This window comes from Coregonus clupeaformis, chromosome 36 (assembly GCF_020615455.1).
Source record: "Coregonus clupeaformis isolate EN_2021a chromosome 36, ASM2061545v1, whole genome shotgun sequence".
NCBI classification, from domain to species: Eukaryota; Metazoa; Chordata; class Actinopteri; order Salmoniformes; family Salmonidae; genus Coregonus; species Coregonus clupeaformis.
The window spans coordinates 34645627-34668345 of record NC_059227.1 but is presented as its reverse complement, the minus strand read 5'-3'; the positions used below and the strand labels follow the sequence as shown (position 1 = coordinate 34668345).

Genomic DNA, 22719 nt, shown 5'->3' with positions numbered 1-22719 from the left:
CAATTTTAGTAGTTCTTCAAACTAGATAAGGCATACTTTTAAGACTGTTGAATACCACCTAATCAATCAATTAGATGTCTTTCCAGACAGGAAGGAACTGCTCTCTAGGGCAGCTATCCCTTTCTTTTGTGTTCTGTCCCTTCCTCTATGTGTCTGCCAGGGCAAGTCTAGGTGCAATGGATTGTGGTCACTGCAGTTAATAACCACATTTTGAATATTTGCTTCCTACAATGTTCCAAAGTTTGTGCTTGATTTGATTCCGCTCTAGAGAAACGGTGCGTTGAGCTCCCAGGAAAAAAAACGAACTTAATGGAATTCAAATAATTGAACAGACGTCGATCAATTGGTTGTTAAAAAAACAACAAAGGAAAACCCCCCGACATTTCAGCTTATCGCTCAGCACGACTCACCATATCTTCATGTTTCGCCATCTTTGTCCGCTCTTCGTCAAAGGATCTGGTGAGCAAGTTCTTTTCCTCGTCCAGGCACTCATTTTGTCTCTCCATCTCTTGCACAAGATTCTGGATAGATATTGAAAAAGAAAAGGATAAGTCCATTTTTTTTTAAACGATGGAAAACAAAATCAAACAAGTAAACAATAGTCAGCCTGACAATGACATGTGATCATGAGAATATTTCCCAGAGGCTCACTTTTAGTTCCTGGATCTTCTCCAGAGATGAGGTGGAAGATTTCTCTGACAGCTTTTGCTTTTCTTTGAGTTCTTCGCCCTGAGGGGAACCCAGTAGAAATAGATGATCAAAACATGGTTACGCCTCTTAATTCACATTGAACCCAAAGTCTGGATCTTGGTCAGTGAAAAGTCTCAGCAACTTACCTGTTGTTGCAGTTCAGCAACCTTTAGGAGTACCTCCTCCTTCTCTTGTTCAAGCGTCTTCATCCTGTCCGCCATCTCTTTCTCAGTAGCTAATCAAAAATATATGTTAAGAGTACGAAATCAGACATGGCTTACACGTGACAACGACACAAGCCAGTAGGCAATATGAATGCACCATAAATTGCCAAAAATAAGTAGATGAACTTACTTAGATAGGACTTCCTTTTGACCTGTGAGAAAGACACAGAAAAGGAAAAAGGGGCATGTGAATTGAGGCAAAGTCTCTTCAACAGCAGCATGCAATACATAATAGAATAACATAAAGCAATACAAATGATGAAATGTAGGGTGTCTAATAAAAAATTCATATTTTGACCAATGGGTAAAATTATGTTAATTGTGTAGATACTCCTCTAAGAAAACCAATGGTCCAAACCTCTATCATAATCCATTAAAAAGTTATTGGCGTTTTTACCCTTGTAGGATGGTCAAGATTAGGGTGACTAAATCAATGGAAGCCAGAGAAAAAAATGTTGTCAGAAATCAGAAAACTTGGCTAACTTTAGGCTCACTGTGGAACTCAGCTTTCTTCTTGAATCCGGAGGACATGAAACAATATAGAGGTAAGATAGATATCGATGTTGGGACATGACATGTCGTATTTTCATATTTTAGTATACACTTTTCATATTAATGGGAATTCCTATTATTTTTCAAAGATTTCTCAGAAAAACAAGTGTATCTCTGAAATGTCAACGGAGCCCTGAGAGTACCCCAAGCTTTTTATTTTCAAATAATTCAGCTCGTGTCAAGTTAATTTTGTGACCGGAGGAAACAACGTTGCAGAATATGTAAAATCCTCAGAAGTCGCTGGGAGAGGCGGCACTGCTCTGTCAACAGAGCTCGGTGCTTAAAATCGGATGTATTAGTTCACAAATCCGACTTTTGGGATATAATGTTAATGATATGTTAGAGAAAGACCCCACTGAATGATTCAGAACATGAAGAATCATATTTGTCTTGGACACCCTATGAAATGATGAAAGCAGTGACTATACAACAATGACTTACAGATAGAACGCTCCTCCAAAAGAGGAAGAGGAAGCCGATGACCCCTGCGCCTGCAGTGACGAGCACGGGTTCCCAGGACACGCCGTAAAAGTCTGGACCTGGCTTCCATTCCTCTGGCAGGCAGGTGACCATCTGAGGAGACACACAGGCCCAATCACAGTGTTCCTTCCTACAGCTCATATTTCTGGTCTAGCAAATAAGTTGGGCAATAGTTGGGCTGAGATGAAAGACAGAGGAAAATCATTTTACTAAACCATCAGGCATTACAGCGTTGTTCAAACAGAGCACCCTCTCAGTTAATGCAAACAGACACTTCTTCAGATCAAATCAAGGTGGGTTCAGAAATAGACCTTTAACCCAGTTGTTGATCAAAATCAATAAAGAAGGTAAATCTGCCTTAACCTTATCTAATCAATGGGGATTGGCTTGGGGCCCTGCCACTGTCCAACCATAGAAACCTTTGCACTATGGACGTGGCATACAGGCACAACACAGACCATACACCTCAGTCGCTCAGTGAAAATCTGGGATTAGATCAAACAAGCTAAATTAAACACCACATTGTTGGAGTGGATCTAACAAACTAAGGCCTATGTGGATTTAGAGTGCATCATGTTCCCTTTCACCCTATAAAAAGGTGGGCAATAAACAAACAAATGACTACTTAACATAGGGCCTAGCATATAATTAATTATAAACTGGGTGGTTTGAGCCCTGAATGCTGAAAGCCTTGGTATATCAGATCGTATACCATGGGTATGACAAAACATTTATTTTTACTGCTCTAATTACGTTGGTAACCAGTTTATAATAGCAATAAAGCACCTCGGGGGTTTGTGGTATACTGCCAATATACCACGGCTAAGGGCCGTATACAGGCACTCCACGTTGCATCATGCTTAAGAACAGCCCTTAGCTATGGTATATTGGCCATATACCACACCCCCTTGGCCCTTATTGCTTAATTATACAAGGTAAGCGGTCAAAACAACAAAGCTAAATTCAACAGCTCAAAGAAACCTCTCGATCTGAGTCCTACAGGTACAGGAAGAACGGTTACTGCTGGTAAGTGTGCCATTTTTTTATGAGTTAGAGGACAGTCGACTTTCACTTTGATAACATTGAAACAAAAGTGCAATCAGGTGATCTATTCTAGGCTGAAACTATTGGAGAAATGTATTAGGTATTGGAGGACAACTAAACCATTCCACAAGACTTTGAAGCTGCCAACAAGATTGAGTTGCAATTTAGATATAGCAAGCCATCCATTTGGTAGACTAAGACTTGGCTAGCCAGCTAGCTACAATAGCTATTACAAAGACCCCAACAAGTTAGCCTCCATAAATGCGCAGTGTCAACACTAACATTAGCAAACTACTTACATATTGAAGTTCCGTTAGAAATAAGGCGTAGAAGACAGACAGTTGATCAGATTCTGTCATCATAGGCAAAGGGGTTGTTCCTTCCGAATCCATTGCTACTTTTAGTTGACAGCTGAGTTACCTAGCTAGGCTAATGTGCTATGCAACTGGTTTGCGGAAATCCGAAAATCCTCGTTTCACAAACCTATCAACGTAGAATAATTGAGGCTCCTTCATCGTGGTTGTCTTTGACCACACAGAAGAGGCCAAGCTGTACCCATCTTGCTAGGTAAACTAATACGCTTACTAGCTAACGTTAGCTTGCTGACTGCTTCGCCAGCAACCGGTCTACTAGCGTAGGTAGCTAGCTATGCATTTAGCCTCCTTTTAGAGAATTGAACGTGCTTACTTTCCACGACAAATGCACAAGTAGAAAGAAGGCTTGTACTACGAGCGGCGGTGTAATGTTTGTCCTAATCAATATGCAACAAACCGGCTGTGGTGGTCACTGAACTTCAGCCTACACTTTCCTAGGACACGTCAACAAAAAAAGGGGAAGGATCAATGAACCTGGGGTGTATTCATTCGGCACATTCTGTTGCAAAACCAAAGTTTCTAAACCTGCTGTACTGTCTTTGGCAAAAAGTTTCTTAAACGAAACCTAGCTGAATTTGTCCAATAGAAACTCTCGTTTTAGTTGGAAAACTGTTTGAACTAATGATTACACCCCTGGGGCGCGTTCAGCAGGATCCAACGTTTTTCGAACGTTCAGATAGCATAGTTCTATGTAGAACAAACATGCCTCAGACATGTTGAATAAGGAATCACATCTGCTCGGTTTATGGATTTCTATCTTCAACGTTCGAGAACGTTTTGCAACTGAACGTGGCCCTGCAGAAACTTTAACTTAATGACATCGAGCATGACAAGTGGCAAAAATATTGCTCTGTACAAAAGCAATGTTGAATTAAAAAATTATAATTGCTCAACAAAAAATAAAGACAAAAAATTTGAAAACCATGCATTGTCCCAGCAATAACTAGGCTAGATAAAATACATATGCATACCAGAGTTTCCGTTAGCAGGTAATAACCAGCTTTTGGCCTATTACATTTTTTTGAAAAGCCAATAAATAAAATTGAGAAGTAAAATTGGCGCCTGGCCAATTGTCAGGGAGAAGAAGAAAATACATTTTTAGCCTATTAATTGATGGAAATACATTTGACTGGTCATGCTTATCGGTCTATAGGTTAATTTGCATAATTTAGTGGAATTAAATTGGCGTGTGTGTAGGCTACAGTATATTCATTATGCATCTTATTTATCACACACATATAGCATACAGATACAGAGCCCTTGAGCGGAACATCTGTCAGACAGCCCGAGAGCAGCAGCATCTCAAACAGCAACGGAAGGCAGGCTTCATCAGTGCATCACACCACTTTGCAATGAGCAGGAGGCAGTAGACTATGCATTTTGAAAACATATACTTAAATTGTTTGAAACCTGAACATTTTAATACATATGAGGCATGTCAGAATTCGGTAAGAAGAACCACACATTGTTGAATCCTCGACTTGCATGTTCTGTTAATATTAATTACCATAATCCAAATGTAATTTCTGTCATTCTGAGCACCCACCCTAATCAGGTTACGCAACCAATGCATATGGGTCCCAGATTTCTTAAATGTCCGGTAAATTAAAATGTTGCCGGTCAAATGTCCAGCGCCACATTTTCCTAATGGAAACCCTGATGCATACCACACTTGAGTCCTAAGCACTAATTTCTGACAGTCTGAAAAGGTAGTCAATTAATAGGAAGGCAACCTCATTCATAGACAGAAGTACATTAAGTAACTTACCATAACAGCATATATTCCAAGGTACTCATAAACCAGGGTGACTAGACTACCAGAGAAAATTAACACCGATACGAATGATGAACCACTCTGCTCCTCTTCCTGGAAATCAGAAACAGGGGGCGACTCCAGAGAGTCTGGCAATAAAGGACAAGCAAATTAGGTTCATGTCCGCACAGTTTATCCCTCACAATAATCTCAAAAGTAGAAGAAGTTTAAAGAGCACATACCTGAGGAAGGGTGCTCCATGTCAACAAGTCCCATGTCCAAGGTATTTTCCAAAATAGCTTGAGGGCCCCTCTGGATTTCTTCTGGCTGATTGTCTTGGTTTCTGTTAAAATGCCCAACATCCTCCTCAAGACCCATATCTGGTCTGTTGTGGCCTTCATCATGGTTAGGCTTCTCCTCAGGTGCCTTAGTCTCTTCACCCGTCACAGTGAGGTTGTCCTCGTCTGTGTCCCCCACAGAGTGCGGGAACGTCTTTTCTTCCTCTGCATCATCAGACACGTCCCCATCTTTTCAAACATTTATAGCGGTTCAAACAGTAAGTACATTTTCATGCTTTGCAATCTAACTGGCATTGTCAGGGTGTGGTTTTGTACTATGTCAACAGACTACGATTTACTTTGTTGTACTTCATAGGCCTTTGTTAAAGATGGAATCTGCAGTAGGGGGAAACAGCGCCACTGGCCACCCCACTACCGCCGGCTGAGGACTATAGTGCAGCATGGTCTAAATCCATTTCAGTACATATTGTGCTCTTCTATGGCGCGTACAATGATGTCAGAGGGGAAAATAAACAGTGTTTGTTGTTTGCAGTAACTTTGTTGTTGTAATATCGCAAATGGACAAGGCCTTTTCACCATTAAGGATTCCAGCTTATCATGCAAACCCAATCACCAGACATTATCATCATGTCATTTGCAACGTATGACATTTTCCAAATATATTAATTTAACAAAGGTTTTAATACTCTGACATTAACAAACTGAAGAAAATAAGCAATCTTACCTGTGTCAGGGTGTAGTTGACTGCCCGCTGCCAAGGGAGCACTGTCGCTGGCCGTTGAGTACTTCTGATGCAGGGTGAACGCCAACTCTTGAAAGTCGTCCAAGATGGTGGCTTCCTCATCAAACTCACCAGCCTCCTGCTGCACGTCAGCATTCTCCCGGGAATCCAGCATCCTCTCAATCTCATCCAGGATTGGGGTCTCAGAGGCCTCCAAAATGGCCTCCAGCACCTTTTCAATGTCCTCACTGGTGTTTGTCTGGGACATCCGGGCAGCCTTCAGCTCCTTCTCCAGGTCAGAGAACAAGAACTCCACTCTGAAGAGGTTATGAAGACCCAGAATATTCTGGAAGCGCTCCATATCCTCTTCCTTGAAGTGGTAGCGCAGTAGTGTCAGCCTCAACACATCATCACTGTATTCTGTCTCTTGGCCTGAAAGGGGATCTGGAGCTTTGTCTTCAAGTGAGGGTGTACGGGTTTGATCCAAGCCTGCGCTTTCTGAATATTTTCCTATGTCATGCTCCTCAGGTTCTATGTCAATAGCCTCCTCATTTTGGACCACATCCAACTCATCACTCGATACAACCTCTGTTTCTGTAGCATTATTGGATAGCTCTGACCCAAATTCAGATGGACTTTCTTTGTCCTTATCATCAGTGTGCTCGGTTTTGGATGAAGAAGACAATGCTGCATTTTCATCCTCTAGCAACTCTTCCTCAATCTCCAAGTCCTCTGGGTCTATCAAATCCTCCTTATCTATGGAGAGTTCTTGATGGCTCTCTTTAAACATTGTGTTTTTAGTTGGATCTGGGACCTTACGTCCTCTGAAGCGTCTGAAAAGCTCTGTGCCACCCTGTTTCAACTTATTTTCTACTTGTGAGAAATCTCTTGACTCTTTTTGAATGGGGAGTTCTTCAACAGCTTGTTTCTGCTCTGATACGTTAGTTTTACTATCAAATTCTGTCTGTGAGACTTGTTTAGGGACTGGGCTGTCATTTACTGTAAGACTCTCTGCTAACGCCTTCTCTGTATGTTCCAAGGGAACCACCTCATCAGCAGGTGGTGTTGAAGGTTCAATGTCACCTTCTTCAGGTTCCTCCTCAAACTGCAACGTCTGGGAATCCTCATCAGGTATTTTGACAGCCTCCTCAAGGAAATTAGATTCTACAGGTTCCTCAAAGATTAACTCATGTGGCTGTTCTGTTACCTCTGGCTCCTGCTTTGGGTCGTTGGCTAGCAGCTGTATATTCTCCTTGGGTTCTTTTTGTATGGGGAGTTCTTCAACATCTTGTTTCTGTTCTGATTCGATAGTAGTACTATCAAAGTCTGAGAGCATTTCTGTCTGTAAGACGTGTTTAGGGACTGGACTGTCATTTACTGTAAGATTCTTTGCTAAAGCCTGCTCGGTATGTTCAAAGGGAATCACCTCATCAGCAGGTGGTATTGAAGGTTCAATATCACCGTCTTCAGGTTCATCCTCAAACTGCAACGTCTGGGAATCCACAGGAATTTTGACAGCCTCCTCACTGAAATTAGAGTCTACAGGTTCCTCAAAGATTAACTCATGTGGCTGTTCTGTTACCTCTGGCTCCTGCATTGGGTCATTGGCTAGCAGCTGTATATTCTCCTTGGGTTCTTCAATTTTGGGAGGCTCCTCTGGCGCAATCTCACCTTCATCATCATCCTCGTCATCTTCCTCTGAACCGGTGACATGAGCTGTTCTTTCCCCACCACTGACAATGTTAAAAACTGTATCACCAAATGAAGACCACAGGTTCTTGTCCTTGGAGTCCTGTTTTTCAGCTGTCTCTGATGGACTCTCTTCCTCATCTGTCTGATCAGATTCCAGAATGTCCTTGTGTTCTAAATTAGAATGTTCTGCAGAAAAAGCCAGCAATGGAGTTTCCCTAAGACGATAATCACTTTCCTCATCCTGCTGATATTCAAACTCTTCACTTCCCTCGTCTTCCTCGTCATATGGAGTCACCTTCCAAGTGTCCTCGTCATCGGAGGTGACAGCATCAAAAGTTGTTCCAAGTGTAGTTTTCAACTCAGGGACAGGTCTGCCTTCTGAAAAAGCATCAGGCGCATTCTCCAACTCAGGATCATCTTTGGATAGAGGTTCTGAAAGGCTTTCTTTGGTCTCACCTCGCTCTGGTTCAACAACACTGTCCGGCACGGAGTCCTCGGTCCTCAGCTGATATTTCTGAAGGTCATCTTTGATTTTCTCAGCTGTGGGCTCAACTACTGTGTTAGATTCAACTCCCTTTGTGTCAAGAGTTTCGGTCGCGGTTTTAGGCTGAGGTATAGAGGACTCTAAAGTCTCAAAATGGCTTGGATCTTTATCTGGAACCTCCTCTAAAAGCTCATCTGGAACCTCCTCTACAACCTCATCTGGAACCTCCTCTACAACCTCATCTGGAACCTCCTCTACAACCTCATTTGGAACCTCCTCTAAAAGCTCACCTGGAATCTCCTCTACAACCTCCTCTACAACCTCATCTGGAACCTCCTCTAAAAGCTCATCTGGAACCTCCTCTACAACCTTATCAATGTCCTCAGGAACATCACTATCAATCTCATCGTTTTCTAACAGAGTCACTTCAGGTGGAGGCTCATCCACTTCCACTGTGGTGCTCTCTGCACTTTTGTTTAGGTCTAAAGTCTCTGTGGTTCCTTGCACAGATTCTTCCTGGTCCGTTAACAATAAGGAGGAGACTAACAGTGACTCAATGTCATAACTGTCAAACTTATCGTGTCCGGTGTCGAAACAAACAAAGTCGGTTTCCTGAAAAGAAAAAGAGAACATTGTTTGAGTCATGCTACCCATTTCAGAAAGTAGTTCAGGCATTTCAGATAATTTCTTAATGATGCATTGGCAATAAACGGAATACTATTTATTTTCTTACCTCAGCAGGAATCTCCAATTCTTTTTCAGTGTATATGTGATTGATTGCGAGTTGGTCCTTATGGAAGTAACCAAAGCGGTTCCCAACCTATTGTAAGAAATGGAAACAAAACAAAGAACTAAACATAATGTTAACAAAACAGAAAATGCTCCAACATCCATTATAGACTGCAATGTTATCACATTATTAAATATTAACTTATACTTACACTCCCTGCCCATATATCTGTCCTTCTGCCTGAGAGTTTATAGTAGACATATATAGTCTCTCCTTTTTTAAAAGACAGGAACCGACAGTCTGGTCCAGTGAAATCGCTTGATGCTTTCCCCCGGCACAGGAGCACTGTGGAGAGGAAGGATTCACAGATCAGTTGTTGTGGAGATGTCACCCATACCAAACCTCTCATACAATGACTCAGCCATGGACAGTCTTTGGGCATCCACCTTAAGTGCCCCATGCACAATCAGGGTGTAAATACACATCTAAGGTAAGCCTTGTTTAATCTGCTTATCTGTTTACAATTTACAGTGAGAGTATCAAGGCATTAAGGGTTAAATGAAATAGCTATTGTTTTTGATAAGGCAGATGCAAAAAGACAAGAACTTGCAAGCAGAGAGGGGTTAATGACATTACTTTTTTTATGTAAACAATATATAGCTAGCTAAGCCTATACCATCTTGCAATTGAGCTAGTCACAGTGAATGTGGCTATTTGCTTCCTAAAAGCCAACACAGAAGTATGATAATCTTTAGGGATGTAGCTCAGTTGGTAGAGCATGGCGTTTGCAACGCCAGGGTTGTGGGTTCGATTCCCACGGGGGTCCAGTATGAAAAAAAAATAATAATGTATGCACTCACTAACTGTAAGTCGCTCTGGATAAGAGCGTCTGCTAAATGACGTAAATGTAAATGTTTAGGGTCCGTTTAGTTAGGTAGCTAGATGATTACAATATTACTTGGCTAACAAATCTCTATTGTATGTATGGTAGGCTAAGTTGGCTAGTTAGCTAACCAATAACACTGCCAGCTCAACTCGCCAGCTATGTTGTGTAGTCCACACTGGTGAACATTGCCCATGAAGCACTGGGGCCTTCAGTGGCTTTGATTTCAATAAAATATGTAGGCTGAAAGCTTGTTTACATGGTGCAAGCTACTACAGAAACCCCGTAGGTAACGTTAGATAAGCTAGCTCCAGAATTGGGCCAGTAGCCAACCATGGTTACTAGCTATTTCTTGGTCTAGTTTGACGGCTTGTAATATATTACGTTACTCGTCTCGTGCTGATAAGAATACTAACGACAGTGCTTTTATCTAGGTTAGTCGAGTTCATCCCTTTGAAATGGCAACAGGTCAAAGATAACGCCGGTTTATTAGTTAGCTAACTGCTACGTTACATTGAGGTCGGGAGAGTGCATTGACCGATCGATGGAAGCATCATTACTTAAAGTTCGCGTGAGCTAAGCCAAGTACTTACAACTGCATTCCTCGTCGGCACATCGTTTGAAGTCGGAGAATCTCCTTTCGACGGCGGCTTTGGATATGAAATTATGAATAAATATAATTAAGAAGTATACATGAGAAACATTTACAGCCATGTCGGCAGTTGGGCTGGCTCGAGCATGAGCAGATGAAGCCGACACGTCAGCAAATCCAAGGCTGGAGCAATTTGCAGGATGTTGATCGTGGAGTCAAATATCAAAACTGGGCGGACAAGGACAAACATTAAAGAGCAAGGCCATGGAACCAGAATGCAGAATATAATCTTTTTTTGAATCGCATACGTTCTGATTCGTGTTTATTACGTCTTGGATGGATACACCTGAAACATTCCACAAGTTTACTGGCAAGTGTTCGCAATTTCCTTTTCGATTTCCCAATTCAATTTGTCAACCTGACTACAGCAGATGTATTATGATACCTCAAAAGATGTGTGTGATGTACACGTACATTGTTTTTCAGGGGTACCCAAACAAACAAACCAAATACAGAGAGAATATGACACTGAATCTCTCGTAGCCTCAGGGTGGGTAGGCTATCCTTTCTACATGAGGGTGGTGCATTCCCCTGTCCTCAAAATAGTAGCCACTCTACCATCAATGCCCACGGTAGCATGGTAGGGCTCCTATTTGGGGGGGACCCTCAATTGTGGTAATGATCAAAGTCACATGTCATTGCAAATTAAATGACATAAAGGCATTGCAACTTATTACAGGCCTATACCAAAGACAAACCTCTTTCTGCTTATTCTTACAACCAATAAAAGTGATGTTGGGCTGGGTGTGCTCCATTCCACATTCAGGGTAAATATCTCCCCTAGGTATTGACTTTATTGTTTTAAAAGGGATCTCTATTACCCTCCCATAAATAATAATATCTTCCCCAGAACTATTTGAGGCCTACTTGCCTTCATTATTCCAGGGATGTGAGTTACTGAACCGCTGCACTGAACCTACCAATGATTTGCTAGTATATTCTCACTTGGTTATATTACCTACTCACTTCGACCAATAGGTGCTTTAAAAGTGCATGCCTGCTTTACTTTTTATTTTATTAAACAACAGTAACATACAAAACAATAGACAGAACAGCCAGAGTGATTACATGAAAAATAAATTACAAAGAGGACAAATAAAAATAAATTCACATTATATCAAATACAGACAAGTAGCGAATACATTTGAGACATTTAGCTTTGCATACGTTTTAATGCAAGACTAATTTTGATTTGTGTATGAAAATTTTTCCTAATAAAATAGAGATTAATGACATACTGACGTTCAATTATAGAATCTGTGTAGTAAAATAATGTCAAAATTGGATATTTCAATGGTTGTATGCATTTTGTTGCCAAGATATAGCATCAAATCGGTCCAGAAAACCTCACTATGCAAACAACCACAAAATGAGTGTTCAATAGATTCAGTTTCTAGTTCACAAAAACTGCATTCACTGGTAATATCAGGTATCTATTTAGAAATCAAGTTAGTACAGGGGTAGAATCCATGGATAATCTTAAAGGAGATATCCTTTACTTTGTTGGTCACCATAAATTTGTGAGGAGTGAGCCAAGCACGGCGCCATTTCACATCAAACGATGAAGCCCAACAAAATATGGCAGAAGGAATAGATTTCCTGTAGAAAATATTCCTTTATAAATGATTGTTGAATTTCTTGTCTAGTAAAACTATGCCATTCATCTGGATATCAGGAACAGGAAGTTTACCCATAATATAAGGTAATTGTAGTAAAACAATTAAGCCCTCAGAGCTTCTGAAAAACCAAAATGAGGTACAATATTAAAAAAATAGGATTTTTTATTAAGTACCTTTTTAACCCAGTTGACTTTTGTTATTTGATTAAAGAGAATGAAGTCTAAGACATTTAGACCACCATCACAAACCCTGTTGGTGAAAACATCTCTTTATTTTTGATAGTTTTTCCATATGAAGTTGTACAATAGCCTATCTAAGGTACAGCAAGTGGATTTTGGAATGTCAATAGATAGTCCCTTAGCCTTGGATAAACGCACCCTCCCTTGAAGACTTAAATCACTCCCTAACCATGAGGATAATTTATTTTTGATTCAGTTACAGGATTCAAATTAAGATCATTCATAGCCTTGAGGTTTTTGGTGATCTTTACACCCAGGTAGGATACAGTATCTTTTCCTGAGATGTTACAATCTGCTGGATTGACACCTCCCTTAAGAACAAACATCTCACTTTGGAAAGGTTTAATACCGAACCTGACATTTTGGAGAACTGCTTCACAATATCCAATGCCAATCTAGCTTGTGACACAAAAAAAAAAAGTGAGGTGTCATCCAGCTGTCGATATCTTGATCTCTCTGGCCTGGAATGTAATGCCTTCAAATTGACTTTGAGAAACTAATGAGCATAAGGTTTGAGTTACTAACAACAACAAAAGGTGAGATTGGACAACCTTGTCGTATTCCTTTGTGAATGTTAAACCTTGAGGTTGTTCCATGACAGAGTTTGATACAGCTATTGCCACCTTTTTATACAGAGTTCTAATGGCATCAACAAAAAAGTTACCAAACTTAAAATGCTGAAAATCCCAAAATAAGATAACAGAGAAGTCATCCAAAAGATCACAGTACTCAACCAAATCTAACACCAGCCTCAGATTATTACACACCACTTTCATAAACCATGATTGACATTCATCAATCAGATCATTCAAGCCTGACTTTAACCCTTTTGCAAAGATTGAGGCTATACTTTTGTAGTCGTTATTGTGGAGTGTAATTGGACACCAGTTATCAATAAATAAGAGATCCTTGTGTAGTTTAGGTATGAGAGTAATAACCTTGCTTTAGAGGCAGGTAGTTCTCCCTTATTTATAGCCACCTTATCAAATCAATTTCAAGTTTAAATTTCAAGTAAAAATTGTGCTGTTTCTTCAGCGGTTTTGTAAAATTCAGAGGGTAATCCAACACGGCCTGGATACTTTTTTTAATTGAGCAATCCCATATTGGATGTCCATAATGGACAAATCTTGACAGCAAGTCCGATTGAATTCTTCACTAACAGAGTTAACATTCTCTTTAGAATAAAATAGTTTAGAGTCACTGAAACTGTTATCTAAGGAGTAAAGATTCTCATAAAATTTAGTGGTAAAGTCTGATAACTCTCTATCCTCAGAGGTTACCCAATTAATATCTTACCTTTCCGAAGTGTTTTGAGTTCCCTTCTATTTTCCAAATTAAAAAAGTATCTACTCTTCTTTTCGCATTTTTCAAGCCATTGTTTTCTGACCTTATGAATGCTCCTAGCCTTTTTTCCTTATATCGTTTATGTAGTTGATTCTGTAAATCATTCAATTTAGCCTTCTCATTAAGATCAAGATGCTCAATCTCCATGATATCAGCAATTTTATTAGATAGCTCAGTTACCTCACATCTTAAAGCAAGCAGCTTCCCATAAGTAATACAGGCTGAGCAGATTTTAAATTGCAGCACTTCCCAATATTTCCCATATAGCGAGCAATATTAATGGCGTGTTTTTGTTGGCACTAACTCCACAGTGGTTCGTTGAACAAAGCCTATTGAAAAATGAATGTTGTTTTTGGATAAAACGCATAAAATAAGGTCTGTGGTAAACACAGGTTTAGGAGATCGTTTTGTTCTATGAGATCATCTTCATCAACTAACGTCACTTTTTGTGAATTTTTAGTAATTTATGTCATTTTAAAACCCGCATAACGTACATAAAGGCTACATAATTCATAAAGGTCTTGTTAACTGACTGATATTATTATCCCTACATTAGAGGTAGAGACTTTGTTTACTTACTAACGAGCGGAATAAGTATTTTCCACCAATGATAGAATGCCAGAAAGCTCTTCAGGAAGTACACCGGAAGTGAGACATGTTTTGAACAAGAGAGGAAGAGGCGAAGCGAGAGGGATAACTGGGCGCAAAATCTGTCTTCTCCAGCAGGTGGCGATTTTTTGTTTCTTTCCGCTCACTAAGCGAGGAGTTTTTGTATGGAGGTCAATGAGAGTGTCGAATTTGGTTAACAAAACATTGAATGGCTTATTTGCTGCGTCTGGCTTATTTGATTGAATAGAAGTTTCATACTTATTAGGCTATTACGAGTGTACTGATATAAGTCCCGTGTAGCTCAGTTGGTAGAGCATGGCGTTTGCAACGCCAGGGTTGTGGGTTCGTTTCCCAAGGGGGGCCAGTATGAAAAAAACACACACAAACAACATGTATGCACTCACTAACTGTAAGTCGCTCTGGATAAGAGCGTCTCCTAAATGACAACATTTTTCAATTTTAAATGTATAAGTAGGACACGTGACATCCAGGCAACTTTGAGAAAAAACACTTTATATCGGAGTTGTGCCTGGTCGGTACTAGTTACCACAGTCACAAAGTCATAAACCCCGCCTATTTCTACAACGTATGTTCTTGAAATGTGATTTTAAACCTAACCTTAATCACACTGCTAACCTTATGCTTAACCCTAAATCTCGTTTTTGTTTTCATACATTTTTACGATATCGCCAATTCTGACTTTGTGGCTGTGGTAACCGTTGTGCTTTTTTTCACACGCGTATATGCCCTCTAATTGGCCACCTGATCTTGCCTCCTCCCGACTGCATTCCATTTTTTAAGACATTTAATTTAATTGTTAGAGCGGCTACTAGAGTATCTGTGTTTTAACGAAAAGCATGCATGAGGTTACCTACATTATATTTTGGTAGAATCTGACATATATACACTGCTCAAAAAAATAAAGGGAACACTTAAACAACACAATGTAACTCCAAGTCAATCACACTTCTGTGAAATCAAACTGTCCACTTAGGAAGCAACACTGATTGACAATACATTTCACATGCTGTTGTGCAAATGGAATAGACAACAGGTGGAAATTATAGGCAATTAGTAAGACACCCCCAATAAAGAAGTGGTTCTGCAGGTGGTGACCACAGACCACTTCTCAGTTCCTATGCTTCCTGGCTGATGTTTTGGTCACTTTTTAATGCTGGCGGTGCTTTCACTCTGGTGGTAGCATGAGACGGAGTCTACAACCCACACAAGTGGCTCAGGTGGTGCAGCTCTTCCAGGATGGCACATCAATACGAGCTGTGGCAAGAAGGTTTGCTGTGTCTATCAGCGTAGTGTCCAGAGCATGGAGGCGCTACCAGGAGACAGGCCAGTACATCAGGAGATGTGGAGGAGGCTGTAGGAGGGCAACAACCCAGCAGCAGGACCGCTACCTCCGCCTTTGTGCAAGGAGGAGCAGGAGGAGCACTGCCAGAGCCCTGCAAAATGACCTCCAGCAGGCCACAAATGTGCATGTGTCTGCTCAAACGGTCAGAAACAGACTCCATGAGGGTGGTATGAGGGCCCGACGTCCACAGGTGGGGGTTGTGCTTACAGCCCAACACCGTGCAGGACGTTTGGCATTTGCCAGAGAACACCAAGATCGGCAAATTCGCCACTGGCGCCCTGTGCTCTTCACAGATGAAAGCAGGTTCACACTGAGCACATGTGACAGAGTCTGGAGACGCTGTGGAGAACGTTCTGCTGCCTGCAACATCCTCCAGCATGACCGGTTTGGCGGTGGGTCAGTCATGGTGTGGGGTGGCCTTTCTTTGGGGGGCCGCACAGCCCTCCATGTGCTCGCCAGAGGTAGCCTGACTGCCATTAGGTACCGAGATGAGATCCTCAGACCCTTTGTGAGACCATATGCTGCTGCGGTTGGCCCTGGGTTCCTCCTAATGCAAGACAATGCTAGACCTCATGTGGCTGGAGTGTGTCAGCAGTTCCTGCAAGAGGAAGGCATTGATGCTATGGACTGGCCCGCCCGTTCCCCAGACCTGAATCCAATTGAGCACATCTGGGACATCATGTCTCACTCCATCCACCAACGCCACGTTGCACCACAGACTGTCCAGGAGTTGGCGGATGCTTTAGTCCAGGTCTGGGAGGAGATCCCTCAGGAGACCATCCGCCACCTCATCAGGAGCATGCCCAGGCGTTGTAGGGAGGTCATATAGGCACGTGGAGGCCACACACTACTGAGCCTCATTTTGACTTGTTTTAAGGACATTACATCAAAGTTGGATCAGCCTGTAGTGTGGTTTTCCACTTTAATTTTGAGGGTGACTCCAAATCCAGACCTCCATGGGTTAATACATTTGATTTCCATTGATCATTTTTGTGTTATTTTGTTGTCAGCACATTCAACTATGTAAAGAAAAAAGTATTTAATAAGATTATTTCATTCATTCAGGTCTAGGATGTGTTGTTTAAGTGTTCCCTTTTATTTTTTTGAGCAGTGTGTGTATATATATATATTTATTTATTGTGGGCTTTCACATGATTGTCTACGAAATAGGTTGAACTTCAAACGGTGAGTCATGGATGATCTTGAGTCAGAACTGAGGGTGCCAGGTGAACTGGGCGAAAATGAGTCTTCAGATGATGAATCAATCAACAGAAAACGAATCAAGAAGCCAAACCTTCCCCTGGCGCCTCCTATATTTAAAGGTACTTTATAAAATACAGTGTGTAGACGAATATGTGAACAGCTAGTTTATTAGCTTGACAATGTTCTACCTGTGGCTGTGATGTTTATGCTTGCTCTGGACCCATCGCGCCACGAGAACAATGCACGACGCCCTGGACCAGAGCTATATTTATGCCTGATTATTGTGTTCATCATTGTGTAAGATGCTCTCTTCTTAGTCCTATTAACCAGTCTGTCTCCTGTATCATCACAGAGAAACCCTGTGAGACTGGTTTTCACAAGACCACAAGGAACTGCCTCCAGCACATCAGGGAGGCCCTGCTGCACCATAGATGGCAGAAAGCTGCCGAGTACATGTCCAGTTACTCACAAACACTGGAGGACACAACTGCAAACATGCCACAACTCTACGCTGAGGTAAGTATATCGTTGCTCTGACTAAACACTAACAAAAATAACTCAGAAGTACTATAGAAATGTGAAATCAGATTTCTTCAAACGTTGTCCTTCAGATCATTTGGAGGATAGGCACAGAGATACTACACCACCATCCCGACTCAAAGCTGGAAGACTACAACAGTTTCTATGAGCGAGTGAAACACTCAGGAGTAAAACATTACCTGAAAGTATGTTCATTCTTATGTTCTTTGCTTGACCTATGCATTCATTTTTTTTTTACTATCACCTCTCCTAAAGTACCCTAAGTCAATAGGTTAAAAAAGTCAATATAGGACAAAGTCAATACTTTTTTATATGTTTTGAGCCAGTATGACACCTTCAAAAACAAACAAATGGATGGAATATGTAAACAATGTGTTTTAACATGGAAATGTATGTGAATGTACATTGAGGAAGTGTTTTGTCCAGTAGGTCTGTCTGGAGCACTCGTTCCACCTCCTGGTGAATGGGCAGTTTGAGGACGCCAAGCGTCAGCTGTCCATTGCTGAGAGCTGGCGGTACGGCAAGCAGTCAGCCGATCAGTCCCAGCGGATTAAGTTGATCCAGGCCTACAGTGGCTTCCTGGATTACATCATCTGGTGTGAAAAAAAAGCCACTGTCTCCAGCACAGGTAAGAGGATACCTGCCAACCCCCAAGCATCCATTATTCATTGATTTCAATTACATTGGGATAGTAGAAATCTTCATGTTGTGTTACATCACCATCTACTGGAAAGATAATGTAACTGTCTTTGGGGACATTTTTTAAATTTTTATTTCACCTTTATTTAACCAGGTAAGCCAGTTGAGAACAAGTTCTCATTTACAACTGCGACCTGGCATAATTCCAATGCATTTCAAACATCATGGTAAAACAAAGAGTAACCAGACCCTGAGGTGCCTTGGCTTAGCATGGACTTTGACATAATTATTTCAGATGAGTATGATGCAGGTGTCAATCAAGAGATGCACAGCTACTTCCGCCAATCCTCTGTGAACCTGAAGGAGATCATGAAGCTTCCTGGTGTCTGGGATCCTTTTGTTCTGAGTTACATTGATGTAAGTACTAGTTTGAGAAAACATTTCAAAACAGAATGGGACGGTATTACCTGAACTTGACACATATTTTCATTTTACGTTTCAAAGAGATTTGCTACGATTTGCCCTACTGAACACGACCCCTGGCATCCCTTTTTCCCATCATTGAACTACGTTCCCTTATCAGACTACATTTTTACATTTTAGTCATTTAGCAGATGCTCTTATCCAGAGCGACTTACAGTTAGTGAGTGCATACATTTCCATACTGGCCCCCCGTGGGAATCGAACCCACAACCCTGGCGTTACAAGCGCCATGCTCTACCAACTGAGCTACACAGGGCCTGTGTACCTATGATGAGCTAATGTTTTGACTTGTGTGTGTCAATGGCAGATGCTGGAATTCTACAACGATCACGAGGGAGCTGTGAAAGTTCTAAATGACTACGCCTATGACAACAATTTGCCCCCCAACCCCAATGCCCATGTCTACCTCTACCGGTACATGAAGAAACACGACCACCCATCAAAGAAACTGCTCAAAGTGCTGAAGGTAGGACTGAGGCCATTGTTCTTGACAAAGGTATCTAGCAGAAACGATGGGCACTGGCTTCTGTTTCTGTTTGTTTAAACTTTATTTTGTATTCAATTAAAATCTTATATATTTTTTTGAGGTGTGCCCTTTCCTTTTACAATGTAGAGTATTCTAGGAAAGGCACCAAAGAGGGTGTGTGAATGGGAGTAGGTGGGAATCGTACTCACAAAACATTATTGTTAATTTAGCTGTATGTTTATAGTTGGCTTATTGAATGTTAAATTAAGCCATGGAAAATAATGTTTGCCTTAGGTTGACCTCCCTAAAAAAAGTAATTACAGTACTTTTGATAGATGTAATTGCTAAGCTCTAGGCTACAGTTAGTCCTGCACTCCTCTGCCCTCTGAATAGCATACTAGTACAGTAATGTTTAATTAGTCCATGTTTTCTATTACATTTGCCTTAGATCCTGCATACATTGGTCCCAAGTCATGAGTTAATGCTGGAATACTGTTCTCTTCTGCTACAATCCGGTAAGTGTGTGTGTTTTATATATTTGCTTTTCAGTGTCTTAAAAGGACCCAATGCCCTAGGGCAGGCATGCGCAACTCCAGTCCCCGGGGGCCTGATTGGTGTCACACTTTTCCTCCAGCCTTGTAGCCAACACACCTGATTAAACGAATTGCATTCTAAACTGAAGATGATGATTAGTTGATTATTGGAGTCAGGTGTGATAACAGGGGCTGGGGCGAAAGTGTGTCATCAATCAGGCCCCCGAGGACTGGAGTTGCCCATCCCTGCCCTAGGGTGTAATATGTAAAAAAATCTTGATGTTTTCGTCATGTTTCTATCATCTCAGGGGCTTTTACATGAAGATGAATGTGTTTGGTGGATGCACCTTTCACACTGACGGTGTTCATAGTAAAGGGGGAGTCTATTTGTTTCAGACAAAGAGGGGGATCTTCAGAAGGCTCTAGGTGTGGTTCTGGATCTCCTGGACTACGCCAGTTGGAGGAGCAACTTGGATGTCTGGAACCATTTGATGACCATCATCAAGAGGCTGAGGCTCAGGTAAGGATGGCTGCATGAATCCATACTATTCTCTCTCAAAAGGATGATTTTGAAGTTCCTCTCCATTCAAATTAATTAAAGTCAGCTTACATTGCTTGTATCTCTTCTCATTGCTAATTGACAACATTTGTGATATGTTTCCTTTTCAATACTTATAATTCCACTGGTTGATATTTTCCTTTAGAAAACAATGGCTGAAGCTTGTTGAAGAGGAGATGGCGAACAGAAAGGACTGGTGGCTAGCAATGCACTTCACAACATTCCAGGCCAGGAGAGACTTGGCAGTGAATAGAGAGCTACTGGAAGTGAAGCACTTTGTGGTTGGAGCCTTTTGTCCTCGCTGTAAGTAAATCTACCACAGTAACACTTTTTTTTATTTTTTATTTTCTTGAGTATTACTTTCTTCCAGTTGTGTGAGATTGAGACTTCCTTATTGTCACTATTTGCGGCCTTGGCACTATGTGGCCAAATATACAATTAATTTAAGAATACATGTTTACTACCTTGAATCACCATTATTGGCTGTCCTTAGGTCTTGTTCATTCTAGTTCCTTCTGGTTCTTATAGTGGAAAATTAGCAGTATGACATCTTATGTAGTTTAATCCATTGTTGTTTCTTTTGCCAGATGCTTCCATGTACTGTGGTGTTGGTAAGGAAACCCGAAAAGGAGTTACTTCTGAGGCGCAGAAGACTAAAAGGTCCAAGAAGGCCGAGAAGGATAAGGAATCCAAGACCGCTAAGAAGGCCCAGAAGAGAACACGGAAAGCAAAGTCCAGACTGACTTTGAGAAAGCTCCTGGAACGGCGCCGGGCACATCGGCAAGAACAGAAATGTTTTAAAGATGCGTGAAGAGCTTCCACCATTGCCTGATCATAGCAGACATGACCTCCTCAGGCAGGCCTCTCTCGCATTGCATTGCATGTCAAGTTCTACGATTGTCCACCAGGGAGAGCTCATACTATTGCTACATTTTGAGTCGTTCTGGATGCTGCTGAACCACAAACTGAGAGCTGTGTTCACTGTGGTAGTTTGTAGGTGAAAGGGAGGCTGGGTATGCTGCGGTATTAGGTCTAGGACAGGGTACACAGCTCTACAACCAGTAGATCACGAGCCAACATATGAGTAGCTCTCCAAGCAATTCTGAAAGTACATGCATGTTTTCCACGTGTTCCCATCGCAAACTTTCATAAACAAGCTATTGTTCAACCAAAGCCACATTGACATTATCCTACCCCTGGTTAGCCACTATTGACTTAAAAAGCCAAAAGTAACACTAAATCTGCCAATTAATTTCCAGCAATATTGCCATTTGCTTCAGTCTGTCTGCTTGGTGTGTGCATTTGTCTATCACTCAGTATGTAGCCCGTTAGCCATGCTAGTAATGATAACCCTCTCTTGTGGGTAGACTGAAAGACTTAATTAAACGTTAACTGCAAAGTAGGCTTACCTGACAAAGATATAATTATTATTTGTATCAATTGGGTGGCCATCCTTTTGCAAACTCTGCCATGACATGCTGCAGCAGTAGGCCTAACAGACATCACTAGACTGACACATTCCCCTCTTTCTAAATGCGCATTTAAAGGGGAGTTACACACCCCCCCAAAACAATTGTATGTTTTTATTTGGGACCTCAAAATTGCTCTTCTGTGATTTAAGCATTGACATGTACTCAGAACATCAATTTTTGTTGTTCCTCTATCAATAATTGTAACATTGACAGTAGAAAACAGGAAAAATGCAACAGAATTCCCGAAAATACAAAAGGTAATTTAATGGGGCCCCTTAGAGGTGTTTATTAACCATTATTTTAACAGGTATATTGACAGAAAACACATCTCATGCTAGAAAAGGTTGGAGACCCCTGATCTAGGAGGTAATAAGCTCTGAGGCTGGCTGTGGCCTCAACTGAACCTCTGCTGATTCATGGAGAACCCAGCTGAATTAACGGGGAGGCGACATGTTGGAATTGACTCATATTTTGGGACGCCAAAGAGCAGCATCATAACAGAAGCAAAAGACAATGCAGTGATACAGAGAGAAAAAGTACATTTCTGTAAACTGCTGTTGCGATTCTTCCGTCACGTTCATGCTGACACCACAGACAACATTCTCTATCTCACACACATACAGGTGGAACGCAAGTGTGATTACTGAACACCCCTCCAGCCGCTCGATGCAGGATAACAGAGCTCACTTTCACGGGCCAAGGGCTTGCAGGCTGCCTGGGAACAGAGAACAGTGGGCCCAGCTTTATCATGATTAAGGACAACATCATACACGTTTGTTGTCAGAACCTGCGATGGAGCCTTTTGTTCCTGAACAACTAACTGTGCTTTATGACCTGTACTATTCAATGTTATGGAGTTACAGGGATCAAATACTCTGTTGATATTTTACTGTAAAGTGAGAGTGACTGTCGATACTTTACTGTAAAATGAGTGACTTGATTGTTTGAATTTGCGCTGTTGTACCTGATTCATTGCTGTAATCTTTGTGCCTGTGGAATGGTGAATGTTACAGCTGTATTTTGTACTGTTTGTTACTGAATAAACAATTGATTAGTTGGCTGAAAAAAATAT

General features: G+C 41.3%; 2 protein-coding genes and 1 non-coding gene across 8 annotated transcripts in view; 1 reads left to right on the top strand and 2 right to left on the bottom strand.

Moving 5' to 3' along the window:
* Window positions 1–10737, bottom strand: part of LOC121552734 (transport and Golgi organization protein 1 homolog) — an 18232-nt gene extending 7495 nt beyond the window's left edge. For all 4 annotated transcript variants that reach the window (XM_041865756.2, XM_041865757.2, XM_041865758.2 and 1 more), the window contains exons 1-11: window positions 10520–10737; window positions 9255–9388; window positions 9047–9133; window positions 6141–8925; window positions 5360–5644; window positions 5133–5266; window positions 1908–2039; window positions 1045–1066; window positions 837–925; window positions 652–729; window positions 411–521 (exon numbers count right to left, since the gene is read on the bottom strand). In XM_041865756.2, the coding sequence (XP_041721690.2) occupies window positions 411–521; window positions 652–729; window positions 837–925; window positions 1045–1066; window positions 1908–2039; window positions 5133–5266; window positions 5360–5644; window positions 6141–8925; window positions 9047–9133; window positions 9255–9388; window positions 10520–10640 (3978 nt within the window). In that variant the 5' untranslated portion in view covers window positions 10641–10737. The remainder of the gene's footprint in view (window positions 1–410; window positions 522–651; window positions 730–836; window positions 926–1044; window positions 1067–1907; window positions 2040–5132; window positions 5267–5359; window positions 5645–6140; window positions 8926–9046; window positions 9134–9254; window positions 9389–10519) is intronic.
* Window positions 2813–22719, top strand: LOC121552744 (TATA box-binding protein-associated factor RNA polymerase I subunit A). Of its 3 annotated transcripts, none has more exons than XM_041865772.2 (11): window positions 2813–2972; window positions 16923–17074; window positions 17308–17471; window positions 17567–17680; window positions 17925–18123; window positions 18430–18551; window positions 18925–19083; window positions 19532–19598; window positions 20013–20136; window positions 20321–20478; window positions 20763–22719. In XM_041865772.2, exons 2-11 carry the CDS (start codon window positions 16945–16947, stop codon window positions 20984–20986), a joined length of 1461 nt encoding a protein of 486 aa, XP_041721706.2. In that variant the 5' UTR covers window positions 2813–2972; window positions 16923–16944; the 3' UTR covers window positions 20987–22719. The 3 variants fall into 3 exon arrangements, with proteins under 3 accessions (XP_041721706.2, XP_041721705.2, XP_041721704.2); XM_041865771.2 differs by lacking the exon at window positions 2813–2972 and adding an exon at window positions 9402–9533; XM_041865770.2 differs by lacking the exon at window positions 2813–2972 and adding an exon at window positions 10805–10888.
* Window positions 18800–18875, bottom strand: trnat-ugu. Its single transcript has one exon. It is a non-coding gene; the product is annotated as a tRNA-Thr (tRNA).

Excerpts from the sequence above, each read along its gene's own strand:
- LOC121552744 (XM_041865772.2), top strand. The coding sequence starts at position 16,945 with ATGGATGATCTTGAGTCAGAACTGAGGGTGCCAGGTGAACTGGGCGAA. Across the intron at positions 17,472-17,566 it reads TGCCACAACTCTACGCTGAG|ATCATTTGGAGGATAGGCAC; the intron begins GTAAGTATATCG and ends GTTGTCCTTCAG. Across the intron at positions 20,137-20,320 it reads ATCAAGAGGCTGAGGCTCAG|AAAACAATGGCTGAAGCTTG; the intron begins GTAAGGATGGCT and ends ATTTTCCTTTAG.